The sequence below is a fragment of the Pseudorca crassidens genome, chromosome 19, assembly GCF_039906515.1.
Source record: "Pseudorca crassidens isolate mPseCra1 chromosome 19, mPseCra1.hap1, whole genome shotgun sequence".
Lineage (NCBI taxonomy): Eukaryota > Metazoa > Chordata > Mammalia > Artiodactyla > Delphinidae > Pseudorca > Pseudorca crassidens.
Genome location: NC_090314.1, coordinates 17,242,413 through 17,270,081, shown reverse-complemented (window position 1 = coordinate 17,270,081; position 27,669 = coordinate 17,242,413). Strand labels below are relative to the sequence as shown.

At 40.4% G+C, this 27,669-nt stretch overlaps 1 protein-coding gene and 1 long non-coding RNA gene across 3 annotated transcripts in view; one reads left to right on the top strand and one right to left on the bottom strand.

Annotated features, from left to right (window-relative positions):
* BLMH (bleomycin hydrolase) overlaps positions 1–26,917 on the bottom strand; it is a 43,314-nt gene extending 16,397 nt beyond the window's left edge. Inside the window, exons 1-10 of one of the 2 annotated variants that reach the window (XM_067716369.1) lie at positions 26,650–26,917; positions 26,137–26,337; positions 22,825–22,934; positions 21,846–21,987; positions 20,960–21,048; positions 19,536–19,628; positions 5,166–5,321; positions 4,124–4,282; positions 3,941–4,008; positions 2,022–2,139 (exon numbers count right to left, since the gene is read on the bottom strand). In XM_067716369.1, the coding sequence (XP_067572470.1) occupies positions 2,022–2,139; positions 3,941–4,008; positions 4,124–4,282; positions 5,166–5,321; positions 19,536–19,628; positions 20,960–21,048; positions 21,846–21,987; positions 22,825–22,934; positions 26,137–26,337; positions 26,650–26,902 (1,389 nt within the window). In that variant the 5' untranslated portion in view covers positions 26,903–26,917. The remainder of the gene's footprint in view (positions 1–2,021; positions 2,140–3,940; positions 4,009–4,123; positions 4,283–5,165; positions 5,322–19,535; positions 19,629–20,959; positions 21,049–21,845; positions 21,988–22,824; positions 22,935–26,136; positions 26,338–26,649) is intronic. The other variant, XM_067716370.1, reaches the window with a different exon arrangement.
* A 44-nt stretch (positions 26,918–26,961) lies between these two features.
* The window catches only part of LOC137212695 (uncharacterized), a 38,309-nt gene continuing 37,601 nt past the window's right edge, over positions 26,962–27,669 (top strand). Inside the window, exon 1 of the long non-coding RNA XR_010937587.1 lies at positions 26,962–27,106. This is a non-coding gene — a long non-coding RNA (uncharacterized lncRNA). The remainder of the gene's footprint in view (positions 27,107–27,669) is intronic.

Below are 27,669 nucleotides of genomic sequence, written 5' to 3'. Positions count from 1 at the left end.
TCTTCATTAATAAAATAAGCTCAATTTTCATCTTCTTAAAGGGACAACGATACTCATCATGATAACCTTCATTTATACTCTTTATTACAGTGACACAGAGAGGGATAAGAAGGCTGCACTTGGGAAAAGACTGTTCTCTCTCATGTTTACCCAGGGCATTGGCTGATGTCAAAACAACTTAAATCTTGGTAGCATGAGAAGAGAGCTGGCTCCTGAATTATCTCCTAATGATTTCATCTGTCAACTCCCACCTGCATAAAACTGCACGAGTCTCATCTACATGGGATTTGATTTTACTCCTGAGAGTTTTCTTGAATCTCAGCAATTTTCAGTCTCAGAAATAGCCAACAATCAAACCCACAAGTTTCAAACACCCTTATCTATACTACCTACCCCTTAATCTTAGCCCCAGGTACCTTTAAAACCACATCAATAAACTATACATTCTGGGGCTAGCTTATTAAATGTTTTGGTTTTCTACTCCCTGCATTATAGTCCATCTTTACTTTCCTTTTAAATATAACTGTTAGAATCTATATCACCTAAAGTCATTTATTATAGTAAGTTTCAAAATGTTTCTTCTTTCCTTTGCCAATGAATTCCTGCATGACCTAGATCAAGCCATGTCATCTACAAATATAGAATAATATCTGGACCTCCCTCAGAGGGATTCCAAGAAACCCGAAACAAGAAAGAATATCCCAGAATACTTACTAGCATTTATCTCTGCATTATCATTCAAATGCAGTGCAAACTAGTTATGCAGTGGTCAAAAACTCAAAGTAGAAGGAAGAGAAAAATCTCAATATAAAATTCCAGTTATGATAGTATCGATTCTGCTTTATAATATTTACAGGTAATGTAGCTCCGTTTCCCAGAGGGGAAAAAAAAAGCACATTAATAAACCATGCCAATGAAAGAATGGAAGTTCCAGAGAAAATGACATGGAGTATGTATGATTTTTATTTCTGAAAAACAGGAATACTCTATAATAGAGATGGAAAATGATAAAACCCAAAACTCTCTTGGAAATTACAAGGTTTTTAGTTTGTTTTCCGTTTTAATAATCCTCTGAATAGTTTAAAAGTTTAACTTTAAGGAGCTTTAGTTACAAATCCACTGAATTTTACAATATAGGAGGTCCAAACATAAATATGAACCACTTAATAATATTTTATTCTAAGTATTTTAGTAGTATTTTATTCTAGTTTATTTACTATAGAATTTTATTTCATTATTTACAGTATTTTATGAGAAGTTCCTTCTAATATTTTGCTTCTAAGGTCAAGGTAGTTATTCTGTGACTTTCTTTCCAATTAGGCTAGGAAAAGAACACTTCTGCTTGCAGTGGTAAAGAACTAAAGTATTTTGAAGTCTTCTCTTCTTTATGATCCCTGAGCACAGGAGTAAATATCTATTCTACAGCCTAGAAATGGGAAGGCTTATTTGTGAAATAAAACTGCAGTTGTTGTTTCCAACACTGTGTCTTAGAAACAGTGATATTACTAGTCAGAGTATTTCATAGGAAATTCAACATACTTTTTACATCCAATTTCCTGAAGCTCTGCATAAATCCAGTAATGGGCATGGAGTCTACAAATTACTGTTATTGACATTTTACTGCAGAAGAATCTGGTTTGACAAATGAAAGGAAGGTGAGTCTGAACATAAGTCATCAAGATATGAACACTTTCAGGGTACATTTTAATTCCTTATTAAACTGAAGTTATCCTCTCCCAAGTTCCCTTGCTGACCTCTTTTCACACCAGGAATTTCCAAAGTTACAGAAAAGCAGTTACTTCCTTACTCCCTGCTGACACAAATTCTGCTCCTCATGGAAAGTTTCTATTTTTATTACTTCTGAGCATCCAGCCAAACCCCAAGTGAGGCAGGTACAATGTCTTGCTAACTTTTAACAGAAATCATATACACTATGAAGAAGCTCTGCTGGAATAAACGGTCTGCAGGAGCATGTAGATCCATCTATGCAAACACTGGAGTGGGCACGCTGAGGGTCATACCTTTTCTGAGACAGCAGTGAAGGTCATGGCGTGGGTCATAAGTGACTCACCAAAAGTCAGCCTCTCAGCTTTATTCATGTTCTTCATGGAGACACCAAACACTAACTCATGGTCATAGCTGTAAAAGAGAACAATAGCACAGAATATACAGAGTACAATCATGGGGGATAATTGGCTTCTGGTTGTAAAAGGATCATAGAAGAACCTGAAGGGGCTTTGCAGCTCCAGATATATCTGGGCTGTAGCTCTTTGCAGAACGTGGTACATGCAAAATTTAGTCTCTTAATGGGATTCCATTCTCTCTGTGTCACAAGAGTACTCAGAAAAATACAAAGTTATTAAACATAAATTCCCCAAATCAAAAAGCTGACAAGATAAGCCTGCATTGTCATTTTGGCAAGAAAACTTAAAAGTTTCTGAAGTAATTTCTTTCAAAAATGCTCTCTTTTGAGACGGCAGAAGCACTCAGTTTCTGAATTCATTTAGACCACTGCTAACTGTGAAATTTAAATAAATAGTGTCAAAATATTGAAGAATATTTTCAAAGTTTAAAAAACCTCATGAATTCTCTCTTTTAGCAGATTTCCTTTCTCCTGTTGTTAACTGTCAAGATATTTACTCAATTTCCTACGAGTAATAATTACTTACAAGTAACACTAAAGTGATATATTTTAACAGTCAAGGAAGTTGAATGATTCAGTTCACAAATCAATCTTCATTGTCATAAACAAACAGGAGGAATGCTTTAAAGTATGTATGCATATTAGTCCTAGTTGTCATAAAGACAAAATACATAAGGTATCAAAGCAATAGAAGTAGTTAAGAAGGCTCAAATAGCAAACAAGAGATCTGGAAAACCTTTAATTATAACCCCAAACGCACTAAGCAGATTTACACAGTAATCAGTTACTATTATTTTTATAACCTTTCGTAATCCAACTTTTTTTTCTTTTTTTTGGCCGCGTTGGGTTTTCATTGCTGCGTGCAGGCTTTCTCTAGTTGTGGCGAGCTGGGGCTACTCTTCATTGTGGTGCGCGGGCTTTTCGTTGCAGTGGCCTCTCTTGTTGCGGAGCACGGGCTCTAGGCACGCGGGATTCAGCAGTTGTGGCACACGGGCTTAGTTGCTCTGTGGCATGTGGGATCTTCCCGGACCAGGGATCGAACCTGTGTCCCTGGCATTGGCAGGTGGATTCTTAACCACTGTGCCACTAGGGAAGTCCCAGTAATCCAACTTTTAAGTTGCCTTTTTTAAAAAAAATATTTATTTATTTGGCTGCACCAGGTCTTAGTTGCGGTACACAGGATCTTCATTGCCTCATGCAGGATCTTTAGTTGCAGCATGTGGGATCTTTTAGTTGCATCATGTGAACTCTTAGCTGCAGCATGTGGGATATAGTTCCCTGACCAGGGATTGAACCCGGGCCCCCTGCATTGGGAGCGTGGAGTCTTAGCCACTGGACCACCCATGGAAGTCCCTTAAGTTGTCTTTTAAAAAGTAATTATTGTACAAAAATAAAGACAAAAAGTATGTGGTATCTTTGATAAATACTTGGTATCAAATACTTGGCATCACATTGATTGTATCTTTTACAATATTACTTTGAGTGTTACATTATTTTTTTTTTATATCAAAATAAATTTTTTTTTAAGTGTCTTTCTCATGTAGGATGACTTTTTAGGAACATCCAACAATTTCAACTCAGATATGAAGTACGATCTTGACTTCCCAGGTTAGAGCATATAAATATGTGGAGTTTCTGCTGTGAATCCTCAAACTCTACAAAATAGAAAGAAACAGACCCACCCTCAGGCCAACCTTAATCTTTGAGTGAACCTGAGCTGAGTCACTTCGTACCAAGAATGCACTCCAACAGTCACAACCCACAAATGATTTTCTGTTTTAAATTTCTTGCACTCACACATTCATGTCACTGAGGCCCAACTTGCCACTGAAGTGTTTTCCAACATCACAGCCAAACCATACAGCCTAGAAATAGAGGAAAGAAGAAGAAAGAAGTCAACATAAGTTCTTCCTATTACACCAAAAAAGTTGGAAGAAAAGGTTTTAACCCCTATGCAGAAGACAAAGAAACAATACCAACCTCTCCATCTTTGATGGAGGCAGCAACCATCTTTTTCAATAAGTCAATGGGCTGGTTGTTATATAGAGTTTTCCTCCCTCCAACCATGTTGCTTAAGTAGTCCACCGTGTAAAGTTTGCTGTACTTGTGGTGGGGCCGAGGGTCATTCACTAAACAAATCTATTGAGATCAAGAACATGTTGATTAGAACATAAAACCCGGAGTGTCAAGCAAGATGCAGACCTCTCCTTTAAGTTCATATATTTGTTATCAAGCTTAGCGCCTCTGCCTACAAGAACAAGCATTACACATTGTTAAATGAGAAACAAAAGGTGGCAAGGTCATGTGAGAGAGGTCCCTGTATATTCTAATAGTATAAGGGACATATTTGGGAGTTGCAACAACCTGTTTCTCCTACTGGCAGGAATCACCCCAAAACTAATTCTGCAGAGTTGTGTGCACTGAGTAAGGCAAGATGGCAATTCACGAGTCCATCACTACAAGACCTCTGCTCTCAAGTTACCAGAAAGGCTCAACATCTGGCAGTACCACAATTGAGTTGGGACTCCAATCATAAAACAACGCCATGTGCTTTTAAGACGGTCAAGATGCCAATGAAGAAGGGGCTCTAGTCATCTTGCTAGGCAGGTGGAGAAGCCCTGAAGTGAGCGGGAAAAACGAGGATGGGACACTGCTCCCTTCTGCAAGAGAGTCCCGAGAGGGGCCCACAGTAGAGTGATGCTCTGAACCCACGGTAAGAAACACCCAGTATACTTTTATTGTCTTCGCACCTGAGAATGACTCAGGGCCCAAATCAGGGGAGCATATGGGAATTAAACTGACAGCTGGCCCATAGTTAGAAAAATCTCTGAAGAGGAGCACTGGGGATCCTAATATGACCAACTGAATTGGTACATAAAATACCTCAGAGGAAGGAGGAAAAATTGTGTTTAGTGTCTAGTTTGATGACCATGCATGGTAACCCAGGAATCGTGTATTCTTTCTTGTAGTCAACAGGCATTTGAAAGTAAACAGCCAGTGGCTGCCAGTGCCAGTCTCCAACCTTATCTTCCATATTGAAGAGTGGCTTGACATGTTCCTTGTAAAACTTCAAGGGTGTTATGGGGCCAATCTTCTGATAGTTTTTATCTTTGTCTCGATACTCCCAGGTAAACGTCTCTGGTGGATTACCCAAACAGATGCACACCACTCTGAATATCTGGAAAAAAGGAGGACAGATGAGCGATGGCTAGGGAGAAGCAGTATTTTTTACCTCTTCATTTTCTTCTAGCTTCGGAAACACAAGAAATCAGTGGCTAAGTTCAAGCCAGAAATTTCACAGGAAATCTAATATTGCTCCAAAAATTGGAAATCTAATATTGCTCCAAAAATTGCTCCAAAAAAGGATTTGATATCAGCTAACTTCTGAGTTCTTAAATAAACACTGTGAACAATACAATTCTGAAATGTTAATATTTAGTGCTTAGTATTTGCCCTGCAAGTTAAACTTCCTTAGCCAAGAAATCACTCACTACTGATACACAACAAGACCTGGGTTGCTGCTCTGCTGATTATATTTCTTATTTTTTTTAATTTTTTTTTTCCGGTACGCGGGCCTCTCACTGTTGTGGCCTCTCCCGTTACGGAGCACAGGCTCCGACGTGCAGGTTCAGTGGCCATGGCTCACGGGCCCAGCCGCTCCGCGGCATGTGGGATCTTCCCGGACCGGGGCACAAACCTGCGTCCCCTGCATCGGCAGGCGGACTCTCAACCACTGCGCCACCAGGGAAGCCCTGCTGATTATATTTCAAGTAACAAATAATTATATACATTTTATGGATTTCCTTCCCTTTATGCTTCTAGGTTTTGCTTTGATTGTGACAGGGGTCTCTACTCACAGAAAAGTCATTAACTTTTTGGTGGAGCTTAGATGACAATGTCTATTAAAATTATTATTAGAACAAGACTAAATTTAGTAGTAAGGTACCAGTTTTTGGGTTGTGAGACCTAAACATACTATCCAATGATGTCATAAAACCTTCAATTAGCATTATTACAATCCAAGGATATTTCAATATTTTATATTATTTTCATCTTATAGAAAGACAAAAATAGAAGTATAGAGACATACCTTCCTCTTCTGTATCAAATTTGCTTTATCTTTTAAAAAATACACACTACGATCTGCTTCTTCTTTCTCCACCCCAGGCACCACCCTAATCCAATCTTATTACCTGTATTATTTGCTCCATACATTTGTATTGATATACTCCAATACAGTCAAAAGAAACGGATCCTGTATTTATTAAGTGTGACTATTTTGTGCTAGATACTATATATCTGCTAGGTTAACTTAATTCTCACAGAACTCTCTCAAGGCATAATTTCCCCTCCTTTTTCTTTTCTTCCCCCAAAAGAGATTGAGACTCAAAGAAACTAAGTAACCTACTTAAGATCACATAGCTAGTAACTGGCAGAACCATGGTCTAAACTGACGTCACACACTGTCCAAAAAAAAAAAAGTATTGCTCCATTGGTACAGGGTTTAAAACAAAAAAGGGAACATTTATTGACTGTTTTCTGTGCTGTACTACAATTTTTAAATATCATATCTCTCAATCCTCTAAAAAAAATGGTAGGTATTGTTCACATTTTACAGATAAGGAAACCAAGGCTCAGGGAAATAAATAGCTTGACTGAAGTCCTAAAGCCAATAAATCGCAAAATTAGGATTTGAACCCAGGTCTGACCTCAGCACTATTTCTATAACACCATGAATTAAGCATTTATCGTTTACTGTAACTTTCTGAGTTTCCTATAACCTGTCTCTTACAAAAGGTCATAAACTTCTCAAGGATAAGGACCAGGTCATGGATATTTTGTATCTCCTATAGCATCTAGCACTATATCAGACCTAGATATGATAAATGATGTGAACACTGTTCCACTCTCCACCACAGGATGAATAATTTCAGAAGTACCACCCTTTCTTCAAGTCACTTCTTTGTTGAAGATTCAATAATGCTTTCCTATTACCTCCCATAACAAATCTAAACTCCACGACCTGATCTACTTGTCTTCTTTTTTTTACTTCGGCATAACATACATTCAACAGGTATGCAAAGTGCACTAATCTTACATATACAGCTCAGTTCAATTTTTTACATAGGTATACACCCATGTAACCACCATTCAAATCAATATACAGAATATTTCCAGGGTCCCAAAGGTTCCCTAGCTCCCTTCTAATCAATAACCACATCTTCCCCAAGGTAAGCATCATTTTTTTTGTTTAAGCATCATTTTGGCTTATATAACCACTGATTATTTTTGCCTATTCTTTAATTTCATATAAATGGAATCACACAGCATATTCTTTGCTGTGTATGGTAACCTTTGTTGACATAATGCCTGTAAGATTCACTCATGGTGCTGTGGGTATCACTAATTTGTCTTTACTGCTGTGTAAATATATTATAATTTATTCACTTGTGTTGGTGGACATGTGAGCTGTTTTCAGTGTAGGGTTATCTATAAAGCAGCTAAGAGTATTTTTATCCAAACGGTTTTCCAGGGGCTTGAAGGAATTTACATACTCTCCAGCAAAGGAAGGGAGTTCCAGTGGTTCTAACAATACATTCTTGCCGAGCCTGGCACTGTATTTTTAATTTTAGCCATTTTGGTGGGTAAGTAGTGGTATCCCCAATGTGGCTTTAGCCTGCATTTCTCTGATGAACACGGCTGGATTTTAAAGGCTCTCTGTAACTTCACCCAACCTTATTTCCCATCATGAAGCCTGCTCACCCGTCAGGCCTGTCTATGTCTCTCCTTACTGTCCACTCAATGCACTCAGCTCGTTGTCACCTTCATAACTTTACTGTCTCTTCTGTTCCTCAAAACCCAATCCTACTCGCATGCTATAAAACTCAGTGCAGGGAATTCCCTGGCGGTTCAGTGGCTAAGACTCCACACTTTCACTGCCGAGGGCCCGAGTTCAATCCCTGGTCAGAGGACTAAGACCCCGCAAGCCATGTGGCACAGCCAAAAAACAAAAATTAAAAAAAAAAAAAAAAAGCTCAGTGCAGGACGACCCTTTTCCAGAAAGTTTTCACTAATTAAATTTTTATGTCAGAAGTATTCAGAGAAGGGAGAAATTAGTGTGAGCTAGAAAAATTAACATTTGATTCCATAGTGTCATTTGTGTTTCTCTACTGTCTCCCCTGCTAGACTTAATCTATCAGGGACAGAAACTAGACCTTAGACGTATCCCAACAAACACTAGAAGAACCACATTAAAAACAGTTTTCTTAAATTGAAAGTTCTTCTCCAGTGACTGGTGTAAAACTTAAATTTAGGAGTTCAAACTGGGCAGACCCTAAAAGCAGAACAAAAGGGAAGGCTTAGAGAATAAAACAAAGCTATAGCCTGTAAGAAATAAACCTTTCCTTCCCCTCCTCTCCTTGGACCCCAACTCTGGAGAACTCTGCTGTCCTTAACCTGATAGACCCCACCCTCTTCCCTCACTTTACCCTCCACTCCCTTCAGAAATGTTGGCTCCTGCCTCTGCTCTAGAAAGAATCACCAGAGAATGATTTATGACGGCCTGATTTCTTAATACGCCCAACCCCACCACTTTCAGCCAGAAAGACCACTTAAGGAGCTTAGTTTTTGACACTCCTTAGCTGTACATTAGTAGTTGTTTTGAGTAGCCAGGACTTCTCCCGACTGACCTTTAGGTAAATTCATTAGATACCCCAGTCCCTATCGGGCTTTAGGGAACACATGTCCAAGATCCCCCAATTCTAAATCGGCATCCATATGTTATCATCAGCCACTGAAATTGTATTTATTTCTCTTCATCATCTCCAGTGCATTCATTCTAGGCCTCAAAAAGCCTTGGGACAGACTGGAACCTGATACCAAGACTCAAACTTATTCTCTGAACCAAAGCTAGAAAACTAGATGTAGGCCTGCCTATGACATCAGGCCTATAATTAAGGATAAAAAGACTCTTAATTCATGTGTTATTTTGGAAGACAGAGCCTGACTCTACCATCTTAACAGAAACAGATTAGCCTACAGATGAAGTTATGTTTGCCTTTCATTTTATGTTTTGTTTCCCAAGAGAGAATCTTCCTTTACTAGGATTTACTTTGTGTTTTATAAGCCTGAACAGCTGCTCCTTAAACCACCTCTCTCTCTTTTTTTTTTTTTTGCGGTACGCGGGCCTCTCACCGCTGTGGCCTCTCCCGTTGTGGAGCACAGGCTCCGGACGCACAGGCTCAGCGGCCATGGCTCACGGGCCCAGCCGCTCCGCGGCATGTGGGATCTTCCCGGACCAGGGCACGAACCCGTGTCCCCTGCATCGGCAGGCGGACTCTCAACCACTGCGCCACCAGGGAAGCCCCACCTCTCTTCTAATGTTGTATCATTCTCAGGTTGGTTTCTAGTACAGAAAAGCAGCAGCAGGGCATCACATTAGCAACTGTAATTGAGCTAATCTAGCCATGGACTAATGAGCTCTGCCTGGGATTCATAAGGACCAGAGAGTCGTTTTGTATTTGCTCAGCACCAAGGCCACAAATGGCACCTTTCATCATGAGGACACTGCCACCGGTAACTAAACACAATGACAGTGAAAGTATATAATCAGAACATGTTTAAATAAGGAAGGTTTTATAGACTTAAATGATGTGTATTTTTAACTAGTAATCATTGTCACATGTGTATGAACATTTTATATGGGGTCATCTTGATTAATTCTCAGTCACCCAAGGGTGGTTTATCCAGTTCAGTTAGGCTCTGGCCAAAAAAAGGAGGCTAGGGCTAGGCCTAATGAAGATTTAAGACAACTAAGTGAATTTCTGTTTACTTTTAAACACATTCTAAATATAAATGAGTGTTTTACACTATAATTTACATATACCTCATTATGCATTTGACTCCCTATCTAAAGTAAAAAGTGTTAAATCATTCCTTCCTTCTCCCCAAAAATGCATTAAAGGAAACCTGCATTTTAGTTATCTAAATGAATTCTATGATTAATCTTTTTGGAATACAAATACTTATGCCCTACTGCATATGATTTATAAATCTGGAGTTTTATCAAAGGTACACATAAGGCATGAATGAGGATAAGGGTGACATCTCTTTCTCTTGGATTTTAGTAAAACTGTAATTTGAGACATGTTGCTTTGTTTACCATGACTATAATTATCCAAAGCCATTCAGATTCAAGTCAGTTTATAACACTTTGGAAGGAATATTTGGCTCCAAGTCAACTAACAATAGTTAAACAAACTCTAATTTTTAAAAACTCTCCAAAGTATAGTCTCCAGGGCCCCTGCTGATACTACATTTCTTGATAAGAGACTCTGCTGTTCTGAAATAATATTCCCGGTTCCCAAAGTACAAAGCTGGCAGTGCGCTTTGGATATCTGAGTCTGCTCTCTGGTGGGCAACTTGGGAGTGTCACCTGTTTCTCACAAGATGCACTTGGTATTCAGGACAAAAAAAGATACTGGACACTGAACACAAGTCATTATGCAGAACTGAATACTGGTAAATAATAAAACCAGGAAAGGGAATGGAAAAAAGAAAAAGGACACAGAAAGCATGAAATACAGGACATAGGGAAAGAATGTGTAACCCCAATTTAAAGACAAATGATGTGGGATGGAGTCAATTCCTATACCCATGGCTAAACTGGAGACAGGCATCAAGTGAGAGGAGGAAGGCAGGATGCAATAGTTGAGAGTCAGTCATGAATACTTAGAAGGGTGAGAGTTGAAAGCCAGCTACAGGCAGACGCAGAATGGAGGAAACTGTAATAATTAGAAATGTTAGAATGGGAAGGTAGTGCAATGGTAACAACCAAGCTACCTGAAATGGAGCAAAATTGGTAAAGCTAAAAGATTTCAGTGCTTGGAATGATTACTGCAGAAGTGACAGAATATTAGAATCTTCATTTGTATTTACAATACTGTATTGCCTAGTAAAGTCTAAAGCACTGTAGAAATATTACTTACTTCTATTGTTATAAAAACACAAAGCTACAGTGCCATTAAGAAATCACCTACTCTGACTTTTTAGTTTCACTGATGGAGAAATTAGGCTCATAGGTAAAATGACCTATTGATCACAGAGTAGAATGACTGCAAGGACACAAAAGTGGTCAGAGAATATAGCTGAACTTTGAAGAAAGTTCAGTGCTAATGGTAAATGAACCAGTTACAAGAGGGAAGGAGTAGAGACCTTAGTGACTGCTGATAATGCAGAGAAAGGAGAGAGAAGACAGCTCTCTACTGCTTTCTGGTGGGGAATGAAAGAAAGGCAAGGATCTGTTTTAAAAACAAAAATCTTACCTGTGCCTGCAAAAGCAGGCAGAGAAGGAGATACTTTCTGGGGGCACCAAATATATTTTCAGGCAGGGAAAGACATAAAAAGGTACACTTAAGGGGTATGTGCCCTTCTGTGATGTTAAGGAAAATGAGGTCATACAGATGGTAACTAAGAGTCAAATGATCATCTTGAGACTCCTTCTAGAGTGGTGGCTGAATCAAAGAAATAGTTAGAAATTCAGACTCTCTAGTCCCACCCAGACCTACTGAATCAATCTGCACTTTAACAAGATGCTCAGGGGATTCAACTGTACATTAAAGTTCGAAAGCACTACTTTAGAGCACATTTATTCTTTCCCTCCTCCAAAACCCTGCTTCTTCAATTACTGCTTCTCTCATTCGCATCTGCTATCCCTTACCACACACAGGTTTCCTCATCACTGCCAAAAAGCCCTCTCTCCTATCTGTAACCCCTCCCACTTCAGACACCATACATCACTCCAATTCTTCCCTCTTCCTTGTCCTCCACATCAGCAAGTCCTGGCAGCTTCACTTCCAAGATACACCCCCAAATGTATTCATTTCTCTTAATCCTCACTCTCATCAATCTGGTCGGAACCACTAGGATATCTCATCTACACAACCACAAGAGCCTCCTAACTGGTCTCCCTACCTCCTCTCCCACTGTTTTACCATCCATTCTCAAAACAGCCAGAGTGTCGTATTTTTAAAACAAAAATTAAACCATGTCACTCCTCAGCTTAAATTCCCCGGTGCCTAGCTCACTTAGAATAAAATGCAATATCCTTACCATGGCTCACAGGTGCTATATTAGCCGGTTCTCATTTCCTCTGAAATCTATTCCAGCCATTCCCACTCTCTTTCCAAGCTCGAATCACACTGCCTTCTTTCTGTTCCTCAAAAATACCAAGCTTCCTCCTGTCTTAGGGCTTTTGCACCCACTGTCTCCTCAGCCTGCTATGCTCTATGTCCAGATCTCTGAATGGATAGATTCTTCCTGCTATTCATATCTCAGCACGTATTTGACCTCAGAAAGGCCTTTTTAGTTTTTTGGCTGTGCCACGGCTTGCAGGATCTTAGTTCCCTGACCAGAGATTGAACCCCGGGGCCACAGCTGTATAAGCCAAGCCCTAACACTGGACTGCCAGGGAGCCTTTCTTAACCACCCTATCAATCAGCACATTCTATGTTCTTCAGAGTACATATCACATCAGATTGTTTATTTACTTGTGTATCGTCTGTTTCCCTCCACTAGTATGTAAAATCTATGTGAGCAGGGACCAGGTCTGTTTCGGTCATCACTGCCCCCACAGTGCTTAGAACATGCTTAATATTTAGTAGGTACTCAATGAATACTTATGGAATGAATGCGTATCAACTTCTCTCCTCCACACTGCCGAGCTTCTTGAAACTCCCTGCCTCTCCGTGCCGTGGTCTGACTCCTCTCCACCTAGCTCCTTCCCTTCTCCATTCCACACACCCCTACTCAGGAATCAGCAGCCTTTCCGCAGTCCTCAGAGTCTCTGGCCTGTCTGCAGCATCTGACACTGATGACCAGCACCTACATCACACAGTTCTGGCACTCACTTTTATAGAAATAGAAGTTTTATGGAAACGGATTATTTTCCAGAATTCTTTACTCAGACCTATTCTATCCTTCCATTCTCCCTCAGGAATTTCAAAAATTCGCAAGGCTTCAGCCACCTGTACTAGCATCACTATCACTTTTCTAGATCATTTTCTTTCCTGAACTTTGGAATTATTTCCATATGCTTGAAACCCATTTCCAACTGGACAGTGCCTTGGGACTAGGCACTCTGAAGTCAGTATTTCTCCTCTTCACGGTGGCCTCTGCAAAGAGCTTCTCTTACTGACGTGTGCGACCCACAGCAGTATTCCCCCAGTTGCCAGGCTTAAAACCTTAAAGTTATTTGTAATGATGAACGCCTGGCAGATAAGTTGCCAAGTGCTACGGATTTTTCCTCTGAGATGTCTCACATTTCTCTCACTTCCATTTCTATCTTCACTACCCTCGTTCAGGCCAAATCAGTACCACCTGGACTGCTGCAGCTTCTAACTGGTCTTCCTACCTCTCTTCCTTCCAGTTTCACCTATTTAACTAACAATCTCCTGAAGTGCAGCTTTACTTCAAAAGGGAAACGCAATTTGTGAATATAATCTATTTCCTTTAAGAACCTCAAGGGAAAGGTTAGTCCCTATTCAGTGTCAGAAATGTCCTCTACGACTATCAAAATAATAATTCCTTTCCTCTTCCAGAATCCAAAAGACAAGACCATATTAGAAAATGTGACTTCTTAGCAGCAGTGGCTCTTAAACCAGAATCACCTGAGAAGCTTTTAATGGTACAGATGCCACAATTCGACAAATGCCAAAACAAAATTCACCAGGAAAACAGTAAGAGAACAATGAGATGGGGCTAACTCTACAAACACTAAAACACTGTAAATAGCTTCAGTAACTAAAATACAGAGTTACTGGCAGATGAATAAACACACTAAACGAACAGAATTGCATGCCTGGAGACTTTGGAAATGATGGATGGCATCTCAAATTAAGGGGTAGGGAGAGGATGGACTATTTGAAAAGATGTGCGTCAACTGGGTAGCCTTGAGAGGAAAAAAGTTAGATCCATACCTCATACCCTATGCCAGGATAAATTCTAAATGGATCAGAGATTCAAACACAAAAATCAAAACTATAAGTACTAGAAGAAAAATTCTTTTTTAATTTGAGAAAAGCTTTTCTAATTAAAAACCATAAAAAATTTCAAATTTGACTATATATAAGTAAAAAATTCTGCATAGGGCTTTCCGGGTGGCACAGTGGTTGAGAATCTGCCTACTAATGCAGGGGACATGGGTTCGAGCCCTGGTCTAGGAGGATCCCACATGCCGTGGAGCAACTAGGCCCGTGAGCCACAACTACTGAGCCTGCGTGTCTGGAGCCCGTGCTTCGCAACAAGAGAGGCCGCGATAGTGAGAGGCCCGCACACCGCGATCAAGAGTGGGCCCCGCTTGCCACAACTAGAGAAAGCCCTAGCACAGAAACAAAGACCCAACCCAGCAAAAATAAATAATAAAATTAATTAATAAACTCCTATCCTCAACATCTTCTTAAAAAAAAAAAATTCTGCATAGCAAAAAAAAAGCATATCACAGATAAGCAACAAACTAAGAAAAAAATTTTGCATCTCCTATCACAATGGGCTAATTTCTATAACATTTAAGGAATACCTAGAAATTGATAAAAGACCAAGAAAAAAACAAGGATAAGAGTTCACAGAACAGATGCTTAGCCCCACTCAAAGTAAGAAAATATAAATTAAAATTACAATGAGATAGTTTATCTATCAGACTGTTTACCTGTCAACTGTGTACCTTATCAGATCGGTAAGGATCCGATTGTTTGATAAATGCACTGCCTTGATAAATCTAAAGGGAAACAGGTTCTGTCAGATATTGCTGATGAGAGCGTAAACTGATAGACCCTCCAAAGAGGTTAATTTGGCATTATATATCAAAATTACAAATGTATATTCTCCCTGACTCAAAAATTCTATTTCTATTATGTTTTTTAAAAAAGAAATCTCTGGAAGGATGACTAACAGCTAAAACTAATAACAAAAACTAATAAAACTAATTTGGGGGTACATGGTAATTGGAAGGATGGAGAATAGGGTGAGAAGACTTCTCACTGTATATCTTCTTCTATTTTTGATATTTATGCTAAGTGAAATGTCAGATAGAAAAATACTGTATGATATCACTTACATGTGGAATCTAAAAGATACAACAAACTAGTGAATATAACAAAAAAAAAACAGACTCACAGATACAGAGAACAAACAAGTGGTTACCAGTGTATGTGGGGGGGAGGGGCAATATAGGGACGGGAGAGTGGGAGGCACAAACTAATGGGTGTAAGACAAGCTCAAGGATGCACTGTACAACATGGGGGATATAGCCAATATCTTATAATAACTGTAAATGGAAAGTAACCTTTAAAAATTGTATTAGAAGAAACTATAGGCTTTAGAGAAAGACAAAGAAAATGAAAAAACCAAGTTATAAAACAGTGTATAGGATCCATTTTTAAAGCTATTTTTATATGATCTTAAATGAAAAAAATATGGAAGAAAATGCACCAGAGTGTTAGCAGTGATAACCTTTGGCTCACAAGGACTTTCTATGTCATCCTTCCCTGTGTTAGTATGTAATTTCTTATATTTATGAAGTTTAAAAGCACAAGCATTATTCATGCTCCTGGTGTAACACTCAAAAGCCTCTAATGTGCAACAGGGTAGAATGATTAGCAAATGTAATTCAAATATGTTGTATGTTTCAAACTAAGAAGTTAATTGTTCAGTTGAAAAAATAAATGGGTATACCTCCAAAAGAAAGATAACTAGGCCTTAATCTCAAGGAAAATGACCTTGACCTTAGGTCTGAAGCAAGCCTAAGCCCATATATTGTTTTTTTGGTTTTTTTGAGGTACGCGGGCCTCTCACTGTTGTGGCCTCTCCCGTTGCAGAGCACAGGCTCCGGACGCACAGGCTCAGCGGCCATGGCTCACGGGCCCAGCCGCTCCGCGGCATGTGGGATCTTCCCAGACCGGGGCACGAACCCGTGTCCCCTGCATCGGCAGGCGGACTCTCAACCACTGTGCCACCAGGGAAGCCCCCATATATTGTTTTTAAGAGCTGAGAGCCACTGCTATAGAATTTCCTGAGTAAATCATAATGACTCCCTGTCTCTTCCTATGGCACTGATAAATATTGTTTCTGGTCTTTGTTTTATGTTTTGCTTTTTAACAGACAGAGTTTTGGTAGAGAATACACTTAATAATCCTAAGGGAATCTGGAGGCTAAAAGAGAGTAGACACACTAAGAAAACACTACAACAGAAGTGACTACACCGGGGGCTTCCCTGGTGGCGCAGTGGTTCAGAGTCCGCCTGCTGATGCAGGGGACACGGGTTCGTGCCCCGGTCCGGGAAGATCCCACATGCCGCGGAGTGGCTGGGCCCGTGAGCCATGGCTGCTGAGCCTGCGCGTCAGGAGCCTGTGCTCTGCAATGGGAGAGGCCACACAGTGAGAGGCCTGCGTACCACAAAAAAAAAAAAAAAGAAGTGACTACACGGTTCCAGATCTGCCTTGCCTGTCATCACAACAAACAACCTGCCTTTCTCTTCTCTTAGAAAGAATGCCTTTAGCATAAATATATTTCATTCAAAGCTATCTGAGCTTCATGGCTGTTAAGTCATCATTTTGATGTGCCTACAAGGCTAGGCAAAACATACGTACTAATTTGTGGCTTTAAAACCACAGCTAGACTCTTCATTACATAAGAGTCAGGTTAAATAAAGAGTTATCTATGGAATGTAAAAATCTAAAGACCTATACCACACAGAATTCTGTAGTCAACAGTTTACCTAGAATCATTAAGTAAACAACCCTATTTATAAAACATCCATACTCAGGACTTGGTAAGGTAGTGGTGTACTATTTTTCCAAGGTTAAGAACAGGAGAAAAAAGATATGTGAAATATACCTGCCCTAATTCTTTTTTTTTTTTTTTTTTCTTTTGGCCGCACCACACATGTGGGATCCTAGTTCCCCAACAAGGGATCGAACCTGCGCCCCCTGCACTGGAAGCGCAGAGTCTTAACCACTGGACCACCAGGGAAGTGAACCTGCCTTAATTCTTATCAGCTAATCCCAGAGTCAGAACATGGATTTTAGACATATCATTTAAAAGATCATTAAAGCAAACATCTTAAGCCAACAGAATGCTTGTTTTTTGCAATAAGTATTATCTGAGCCTGTTTCCATGACTCTTTATAGAAACTTCATCCTTACTACACCCCACCATCTTACTATAATCATAAATAAAGGCAAATTATGCAGGAGGTATGGCCTCAACAGGAGAGATCATTCCAAGGAGTAAGGGAAAAAACTAACATTTATTGGACCACTGCTATGTACCAGGCACTATGCCTTATACTCTTATACTTAATTCCTTATTTGATCCCCACAAAAATCCAATGAGAAATATATTTTAAACCCCAAACGGAATCTCAGACAGGTTAAGTATTTTATCCAAAATCTGTTAAGCTGTTAAGTGATAGAGCCGGAACTGAAACCCATGTCCTACTCCAAAACCTATTTTCTTCTACTACAATCAGATACCTCTCTTAACAAAGAACACTTAAGGAGTAAATAAAGAGGTAAATATGAGATAATTTAAATGTATCTAGCAAAATGAAACCTCTGTATTCATCCACTGAACAATATTTAAGAAATGAATATTGTATCAAGCTGGACGTGTTACACTTGAACAAATTGAGACTTCAGAGCTTCAGGAACCTGTCTCAGGTCACATGGCTGTTAAATGAGGAGATTAGATAGCCTGACTCCAGAGACCATGCTCTCGACTACACTATGCTGCCTCTCTAAAATTCAAAGGAAAACACGAGTGAAGCATTAATGTTGTGCACTGCAGTGAAAAAATTTAGGCCATCTTAATTCCATACAAACAGTCTTGAAAGGACTGTTAGTTGAGTGATTCCTAGTAATGGGCCCACTAGACGAAAAAGGGAAAGGTTTGTACTTTTCTCAAAGTGATTTCACAGTTTTATACATATTCATCTGGATTATGAATAGTATTTAATAATAAAGATTTTTAACTGCCTTGATAATAAATATTACTGCCTTATATTTAATGCTTTTTAAGTTTTCCAAAATATTTTCACACACATTATTTTAACTGTTATAACCATTGATAGCTTCTCATCTTTATTCCTGTAGAATAAACCCAAAAGACCTGGCATCTACTTAAGATCCCTCACAGCTCTGCCTTTCTAGCTTAATTTACTACCAAACACACTCACAAAATGTTATGTTTCAGCTACCCTGTTCTCTGAAGATTCCACCTTTGTTCATGCCACTGTACATGCAATTCCTGTTGTCTGGAATGGTTTTCCCAGTTACCCATCTGGTACATCTTTACTGCTCTTTCAAGAGCTGGTTCCAATATCTTCCCCATGAAACCTTCAGTTCACTGAATTAGTCACTCCCTCCTCTATGACCACCAAATCCTTTATAACACATCTCTAGCATAGGATTTATTATAATTATTCATGTGTTTCTTTCACCAAGAGATTGAGCTCCTTGAAAGTAGAGACCATGTCTTTCTCATCTTTGTATTCCCAGTGGCAAACTCATAGCACGTAGTCAATATTTATGAAATGAATAAGAGTGAATTATAGAATAATAAATTGGGAAATAGAAGATATAAGCCTCATACTAAACTGCAAAGTTTATACCTCAGCCTTTTCAGCTGTAAAATAAGTAATTTTCTTTCTTTTATTTTTTAAAGATTCTATATTTATTTATTTTTGGCTGCATTGGGTCTTCGTTGCTGCACGCGAGCTTTCTGTAGTTGGGGCGAGTGGGGGATACTCTCTGTTGCGGTGCGTGGGCTTCTCATTGCAGTGGCTTCTCTTGTTGCGGAGCATGGGCTCTAGGCGTGCAGGTTTCAGTAGCTGTGGCACACGGGCTCAGTAGTTGTGGCTCGCAGGCTCTAGAGCACAGGCTCAGTAGTTGTGGCACACAGGCTTAGTTGCTCTGTGGCATGTGGGATCTTCCTGGACTAGGGCTCAAACCCGTGTCCCCTGCATTGGCAGGCAGATTCTTAACCAGTGCGCCACCAGGGAAGCCGTTTTTTTTTTTTTTTTAATATTTACTTATTTATTTATTTTGGCTGCACCAGGTCTTAGTTGTGGCATGCAGGATATCTAGTTGTGGCATGCGGACTACTTAGTGGCGGCATGCATCTGGGATCTAGTTCCCTGACCAGGGCTTGAACCCAGGTCCCCCACATTGGGAGCTCAGGGTCTTACCCACTGGATCACCAGGGAAGTCCCTAAACTAAGTAATTTTCAATTCAATTCAACATTAACTACAATGACCACGCTTCCCAATCAATGTAACACATAGGACTATTCTGAGAGTTCTTTAGAAGGGACACAAAAAATCCAAATAATTGTTATTACCTCCTCCATCATGGCATCCTGTGTGGCTGAGATTTCTCCTTTGGTTGCGCCGCTGTGTACCAGGTTCCTTAGTCGTATACAGAATTCTCTCATCTATGACAGAAACTTATTCAGTTACCCATATTCAACTATAAATGAGCCTAATAGACCAGTGCTAGCTCTATTTTGAAGTATAACTCAGCCAAGACCCCGGGCAAAGTTCATAAAAGCAAATGCATTTTTCCCCAACCAGTCCACTTAAACACAGAGCTAAAAACACTCTCCATAAGGAGAAAAGACATCGATCACTCCCCAAAAATACTAGATGGAACTGCTCCTGCTCTGCAACTGATGGCACCCTCTGTGATACATGTCTGGGGATGGGGAAAACATGTAACTCCATAATGCCATCGCCCTCTGAAAAAGCAAGAGACAAGCTGATTATGCCACTAAGTCACTCTAATAGACTTTAATTTACAATTTTACTGGTTGTCCATTTCTTCCCTGTAAAATCATTGTGACCATGGCTATGCCAACCCCCAATATACTTTTCATTTTTGTTGTTTTCAATTTTGAGAGATGCCAAAGATAAAGGTGAGTCATAAACCTAACCACCGTGCTAAAGAGAATCTTGCTCCCACCTGAAATGGAATCCAATGCTATACTATTTTTTTTTTTTCAATGCTATACTATTAATGACCTTTTAGCCTGTGGATAATAATCCCCAGTTTCCTGGGCGGAAAATAACCTACTTCTAATATTGAGGAAACACATTTACAGTTTATTTTAAAATGTAGTCTTTCTCCCAGGGATGACAAATCCAATTTTAGCCTCATAGATCAAGACAGCAGATTCTGGCAACTCCCAGTTCTTAAAAAAGATGTCTGGCTGGCAGAGCAGCATCCCTGTAGGATTCACAATCCTCCTTGGGAAAATGGGTTATGTAGAGAAGAGAGAATGATTCATTAAGACAACTGAGGCAATAAAAAGCAGTTCAGTGACTACATCAAATGTTAAGTGAATGGATAAACTACACTGATATAGATTGGGGAAGCCGCAGAACTCTGCACACTCTTTGAGGAAGTCTTCCAAAGAGTTCTTTTTGGTTTTACTAGAACATAAAGCTGCCCCAGTCCACCTCCACTAGAACCAAGTTAGCATGCTTGTGGCTGAGAATGGGACTTTCTTTCCTCAGTACCCATAAGAAAATATTAAAATCAATAGAAATAAAAGTGGGAGATTTTTAAAGAGAAGGAAAAAAACCACCCTAATCTCAATTATTTTTAAAGTTAATATGAGACTACATTGCCTTGGATAGACACTGAGTAGCTATCTTATACATAGACTGTGTATACTGAAATGCCCAGCAACGTCCCTGGAAAATCAGTTAGGAGTTTTAAGGTAAGCATACTACATGCAATCCCACCCTGCTCCATATGCTGTACCTTGTGATTCAGAATATCATTCATCCTTCTGGTTGCCTCTGTTGTATAAGATTCAGGGAAGCACTTCTTAGGGATAACACCATATTTTTCTAAAAGAAAACAAATTTTAATGTTCAATAAAGTAAACGTATACTCCAGTGACAGGAACCCTGGCAAAAATAACTATTGCTTTTTCAAATAGGCCATATTGGGCTTCCCTGGTGGTGCAGTGGTTGAGAGTCCGCCTGCCGATGCAGGGGACACGGGTTCGTGCCCCGGTCCGGGAAGATCCCACATGCTGCAGAGCAGCTGGGCCCGTGAGCCATGGCCGCTGAGCCTGTGCTCCGCAACGGGAGAGGCCACAACAGTGAGAGGCCTGCATACCACAAAAAAAAAAAAAAAAAAAAAGGGCCATATTTTGCTAGTCTAACTCAGAAAACTTAATGAGCTTACAATATTATTAAACAGGTCATTTAATCTGCCTATTTATCCATTTATCTTGAATTAATTCTTTTTAATCTAACACACTTTGTAAAGTATTCAGCATGATGAAGTTTCTCCAAAAGACAATTTTTTGAATGAGGACATTTTCAAACAGTTGCAGTTTCAACGCGTTTCTTGATTACATCAATGGATAAGAGATAAACTTTTTCATAGAAAGTTAGTTCTACTTAATACAACCTTTTCTTCTCTAACTCAACCTTCACAGTACCTATCTCCTTACCTCTAATTTAAGAAAGGTACTTAATAGGTAAGAGTGTGAGATAAAGGTTCTTAGAGCTAACTGTATACCCCTCTGGGGACCAATTCTACTCTGTACTTAACCACCAAAGAAATGGCCTATGCCTAACTACAGAGCCGTGCTTGATCATGCTGGGTTTCAGTTTCATTAGAGAAAGGCTCTTACCAACAATATTGACAAGCATATCCCATTGTCCTCCATCATTTGCAGGATTCGTAAGCAAATACTGCACCAGCCTACCATCCTCAGGCTCCTTTTTCTGGGCTGTGTCCACAAAAGCATTTAAGAAGAAATAACAGCGTTCAACCTAGAGTAAGAGAAGTTAAATAAAATTAAAGGAGAAGAGAGCTAATATCTTTATTGGCATTACAGAATATGAGTCCTGGAACTACTGTAGACCCAACAGTGTAGGTATTTTTACACTAAAGTTGGTAATTACATAGCAGTATCTCTAGGGCTTCCCTGGGGGTCCAGTGGTTAAGACTCCGCACTTCCACTGCAGGGAGCATGGGTTCGATCCCTGGTCGGGGAACTAAGATCCCGCATGTCACGTGGTGTGTGTGGGGGGGGGAAAAAAAAAAAGCAGTATCTGGCTTCATGAGAATGTCTGAAGTGTTTTCCTTTATCTGTGTGTACACATTGTAATAGTTTATCCAAATCAAGGCACTGCTTTATTCTGAAACAGAAAAATCTGATATTTAGAGTCCTCAATCAATAAAGATCTAATGGACACATATAACATACACTTTAAAGATAAAAAACTGGAATAAAATTATTTACTGTTTTTCAGACAAGTATTACCCGGAGAAAGGGAATTAGGTCCTAGAAATACAAATAATCTACTTAAAGATGCTAAAAGGGGAAATCACTGAAAACAAAATAAAAAATTTTAAATACGAAGAAACAAGGAAGTAGTAAGGTGAGTCATCAGACTTATTATTTCATTGCAAAAAGTAGCCACCTACCAACCAAAAGTAGTTCTGCCTTTGGAAAGAGTCAACTTTTGATACTTTGGAAATCAGAATAAATGCTGTCCCATCTATAATGGAAGGCAGACTACAACTAGAAAAGCAAGAAACGAAGAGATAGTCCCTACCAAGGTTGATATTGAAACAAAAAGAATATTTCAAGATCAGTCCCATACCTTGTCCCAGAAAAAGAGGTAAGACTGACTAAATTCAAATTCTTCAATATTTAATTTTCTCATGAATGGAAGTCTCATAACATTCAGACAAGAAAAGATCCAGCATCGCCCTGAAAAAAGAAAGCAAATCAAGAAATTATGATGAATGTTCACATAGATTCCATTGTTCCAACTGTATTTCCCAACACTGAATCTATGACAAGATCTTGGACAATTTAAGACCAAATCAGAAAGAGCAGAAAGATACAAAAACAAAAACAAGAAAGGTAGTACTTACTATCTGCAATGTATATGCAAAGGTTTATATCCTTAACATATAAAAAAATCACTTTACGTATCACATAAAGAATCAATTACAAATCACCTAAGAAAATTACATTAGAAAAAGAAATACTGGTAGAGAAACATGAGCAAAGATCATGAACAGCTAATTTAATAGTCAAAAAAGATACAAATAGCCAAGAAACATTTTTTTAAAGTTCATCATAAGACACCTGCTAAATGGAGAAACGTTATTTTTCAATTAATAATGCCCAATATTGGCAAGGACCTGGGGAAACAGCATTATTATATACCCTGGATAGGAATCTAAACAGGTAAAAAATATCTGAAGGCAATCTGGCAATATGTGGCAAAACCTTTAAAAAGTCTCCACCCTTTAATGTGGAATATATAGTATATGCTTCAGTGTAAGATGACTCTAACATAAGTCAATCCCCATGCCCCCAACGAGAATTTTTTTTAAGTTATTTAGTTAACTGGATTATATAAACACTTAAAAATATAGATGAAATAGTAACTGTCTGCCTATAATATTTAATTTAGTAGCTTTAATATTTAGATATTTCAAATCATATTAATATAATAAATTGATGCAGAAGCATTGTTTTTTCCACTTTCACATGTCATTTTCACACTGATACACACTTTTCATGTGCATCTTGGCATCAGTGCCTTTACCATTATTAGATCCACTCTTTCAAACAGAACACATCATCCTTCTTCCATCTACTATGTTTGAGTCACAGCAATGCTTTGAATCCATGCATAATGCTGTCCCTAAAAAATGTTATGCCACCACCATATAATCATATTCGTCATTTGTCCTGTAAGTGGATAATCACACACTCCACAATGTCACCATCTTCTGTACTTCTGTACTTCATCTCTCACCAAGTGATCTTTAGAGGTCTATTTACAAGGATATCCAACATTTCCACGTGAGGTCATGTCCTAGAAAAATACTGCATTCAAATTTTCTGCTTTTTAAAAAAACGGATTCAATCAAATGATCTCCGTAAGTATCCCAAACTAGCATGGATCAAGGTCATTTCAGAGTAATTAATGTCTTTGCCAAAATGTACTTTACTTCAAATTAAATTAACTGAGAATGCTCATTATCAAAGTCTTTGTAAAGCCTCACACATAGGGTAACTCTTTTCTAAGGAAGATTCAGAGGGGAAAAACCTTGACTTTTATCTGGGAATAACTTTTTTACTAATATGAAAATACATTCATAATATATTGGTAAGTGAAAAAGGTAGGGAGGTTACCTAACAATATGTAAGGTATCACTTATGTTAAACACACACACACAGAATAAAGACCTGACAGAATACTTACTCATCGGTATTTTGCAAATATTCTACAATTGAACAACAGTAATCTTACACGAAGAAAAAATAATTAAAAATAAGTAACTACACACAGTGTTTTTCAAAAGTCACTAATGGGGCTTCCCTGGTGGCACAGTGGTTAAGAATCCACCTGCCAATGCAGGGGACACGAATTCAAGCCCTGGTCCAGGAAGATCCCACATGCTGCGGACCAACTAAGCCCGTGCACCACAACTACTCAGCCTGCGTTCTACAGCCCGCGAGCCACAACTACTGAAGCCCGCACGCATAGAGCCCGTGCTCCGCAACAAGAGAAGCCACTGCAATGAGAAGCCTGCGCACCACAATGAAGAGTAGCCCCCATTCACCGCAACTAGAGAACAGCCCGCGCGCAGCAATGAAGACCCAACACAGCCAAAAATAAATAAAATAAATAAATTTTTTTTTAAAAAGTCACTAATGACTTAGTATAGCTCATCTCTACCTTGGTTTTATCTGTATGCCACCTCTCTCATAAGCACACTATTATTTTCTAGTGAGGAAATCTGGATGAACTGTTAATGTGAAAACTGCAGGAAAATAACCTACATAGCTCATGTGCTATTTGTACCTCTTGCAAATAAAAGTGACATTACAGGATACATAAGACATGATCTGTTCTAGATGAACATTTCCAGGCTTTTCCCTAAAAGGGCACTGCAATCTAAACCATGTAGGACCACTAATAACATTACTAACTGGATCTAACTGGATAATTTGTAGCCTGACAGGCCACACCACCACAAGCACTTTCTACTGTGGCAAAACATTAATTACTGCAAGATCATAATTTTTTTCTTAAAATTTAAAAATAACCTTTACTGAGGTATAATTTACATACAATAAAATACATCCATGTTATAAATGTACACTTTGAGTTCTGACTGGCTTTAAGCAAGCAGTGATCTACTTTCTGCCAAAATAAATAGACTGGGAGTAGTTTTAAAATGGATAGACTTTAAAAAGTCCTTTTAGTACAATTCTGCCATGAGAATGTCCTTATTTACATTCCTGGATAACCCATCTTCCACTGTAGCTGTTTTTCTGTTTTCTAGTGGTGCTAGATAGCAGATAGCAAAGCAAGAGCTCTTGACCAACAAGGCATGAGAAATGAGTATTTTTCTGTATTACAAACTAGTCTACTGGTGGTAACTTAGCCCATCAGCACATGTGTTCAAATTGCAACCAAAAGGTACACTTAAAAATAACATTTGATGACATTTTGATGCAATTACATTGTGTCTTTTCCATCCCATACATTTGTACATGGCCTTCAGGGAAACGTGGAGGTGTCCTCTAGAGCATGAACCTTTTTGCATGATCTGTTTCGTACCAAGAACATATATCTCCAAGACATGGGGCTGCAGTCACATAACTTCAAGACAGAATATCGTGAATTACATTCAAACAGATGACCATGGGCTAGTCAGTCACTTTAGTGCTCAAATCAAATATATTAACGAACCACAGAGCACGAAAACAAGTTACAAAGTAACCTTCTTGGACCTGCCTGTACTTGGCGCCTGTTCTCTAAAAATTCACTACAACTTCTTTCTATCCAAACCTCTTCTCCCCAAGGCCATTCTTAGGTAAGACACCACAATGGGACGCTGTCAATAAAGTCAAGGGAAGTGTGCAAGAAGTTTGAAGACCTCACCTGAGCTCTTCTGGTTGGTGACGGGCTTGCCTTCAGGATGCACGGCGTGCTGGAACACATGCTGAACACCCTGGACCGTGGCCCTCTTCAGACAGATGTCCAGGAGGTCGTGGGTGGTGCCGACATTCTGGGCCAGTACGAACTGAGGATCGGAATTCAGTTTCTGAAGCAGAGCAGCTACCTTCTCCGAATTCAGTCCTGCTAAAAGACCAAACGGGATTGATTATAACATCAAAAAGAGGCTGAGAAGGGCTGATCCGGGACTCCCACACTCGGGTTCTAACTTGGTAAGAGCATCCCGTGGTGACCATAGCAGCGGAGAAGCCCTTCACCGGCGTCCTCGCCCACGATGCTGCCTCCCTCCGGGCCGCTCCAGCCCACCCAGAAAGCTCTACCCTCACCATCGCCCCGGGACCCGGCCCCGGCCCTTCCCCGCCGCCCCGGCCCTTCCCCGCCGCCGGGCCTCCGGGGCGCAGCTGAGTCCCCAGAGGCCACCCGCGCCCCCCGGCTTACCCTCGGCGGGGAGGAGTGGCGCCTCACCCGCGTCGTTCATGGCGCCCACGCTGCCCGGCGGGGGAACGGTAGTTTCGGGGTCCTCAGGCAAGAGCCGGGGCTGCACAGCAGCTCGCTGCCTAAGCGGCCCGACCTGGCTCTCGCACCCCGACCGCCGGAAAAAGGAAACCGGCTCAGCGGTGGCGGACGGCTGAGAGAAACGGGGTCCGCGGAGGGACAAAACTCCCCCCACGCGTTGCTGAGTCAGCGCCATCGGGGCTGGCCCCGCCCGTGGGAGGGCCGAGGGGGCGGGTCGCTGACGCGCTGCAGCCGCCTGCGCCCCCGCCACGGGCGGGTTCCCCTCGGCTCAGGCCCAAGCTCTCCCTCAGCGCTGCCAGCCGTCGGCCCCGGCGGAGCCGGCGTCCACAGACAGCCGTGATTACGCTTCCTGACCACCGGGGCGCCCGCCTGGGATAAGGTCAGCCCCGAGCGTGGAACTCGAGGGGTTACATGCTGGGCCCGGAGACCGAATACCCTAGCATTGTGAAATTGGCCCCATGAAGCCTTTTCAGAGGCCAAAAGGGGGCTCCAAGGCGGTAGGGCGGGCTCAGGGGCCGCATAATTAAGCACTGGGCTTAGGATGGGTTGACTCGTTTCAGAAATGAACCCGAAAGCTCTTCCAATAGGTATCCTTGGCCGACCAGCCACAGCACTTTCAATGGCAATGTTTTTTGTGTTTGAGGGGAAATGGAATCAAGCTCTTTCTTACCCACTCAGTTGCTACCAGGGTTCAACAAACATACAATTGCTGGAACCTCCCTGGTGGCGCAGTGGTTAAGAATCCGCCTGCCCATGCAGGAGACACGGGTTCGATCCCTCGTCCGGGAAAATCCCACATGCTGTGGAGCAACTAAGCCCATGCAAGCCACAAGTACTGAGCCCGCATGCTGCAATTACTGAAGCCTGCGTGCCTAGAGCCCATGGTCCATAGCAAGAGAAGCCACCACAATGAGAAGCCCACGCACTGCGTGGAAAAGTAGC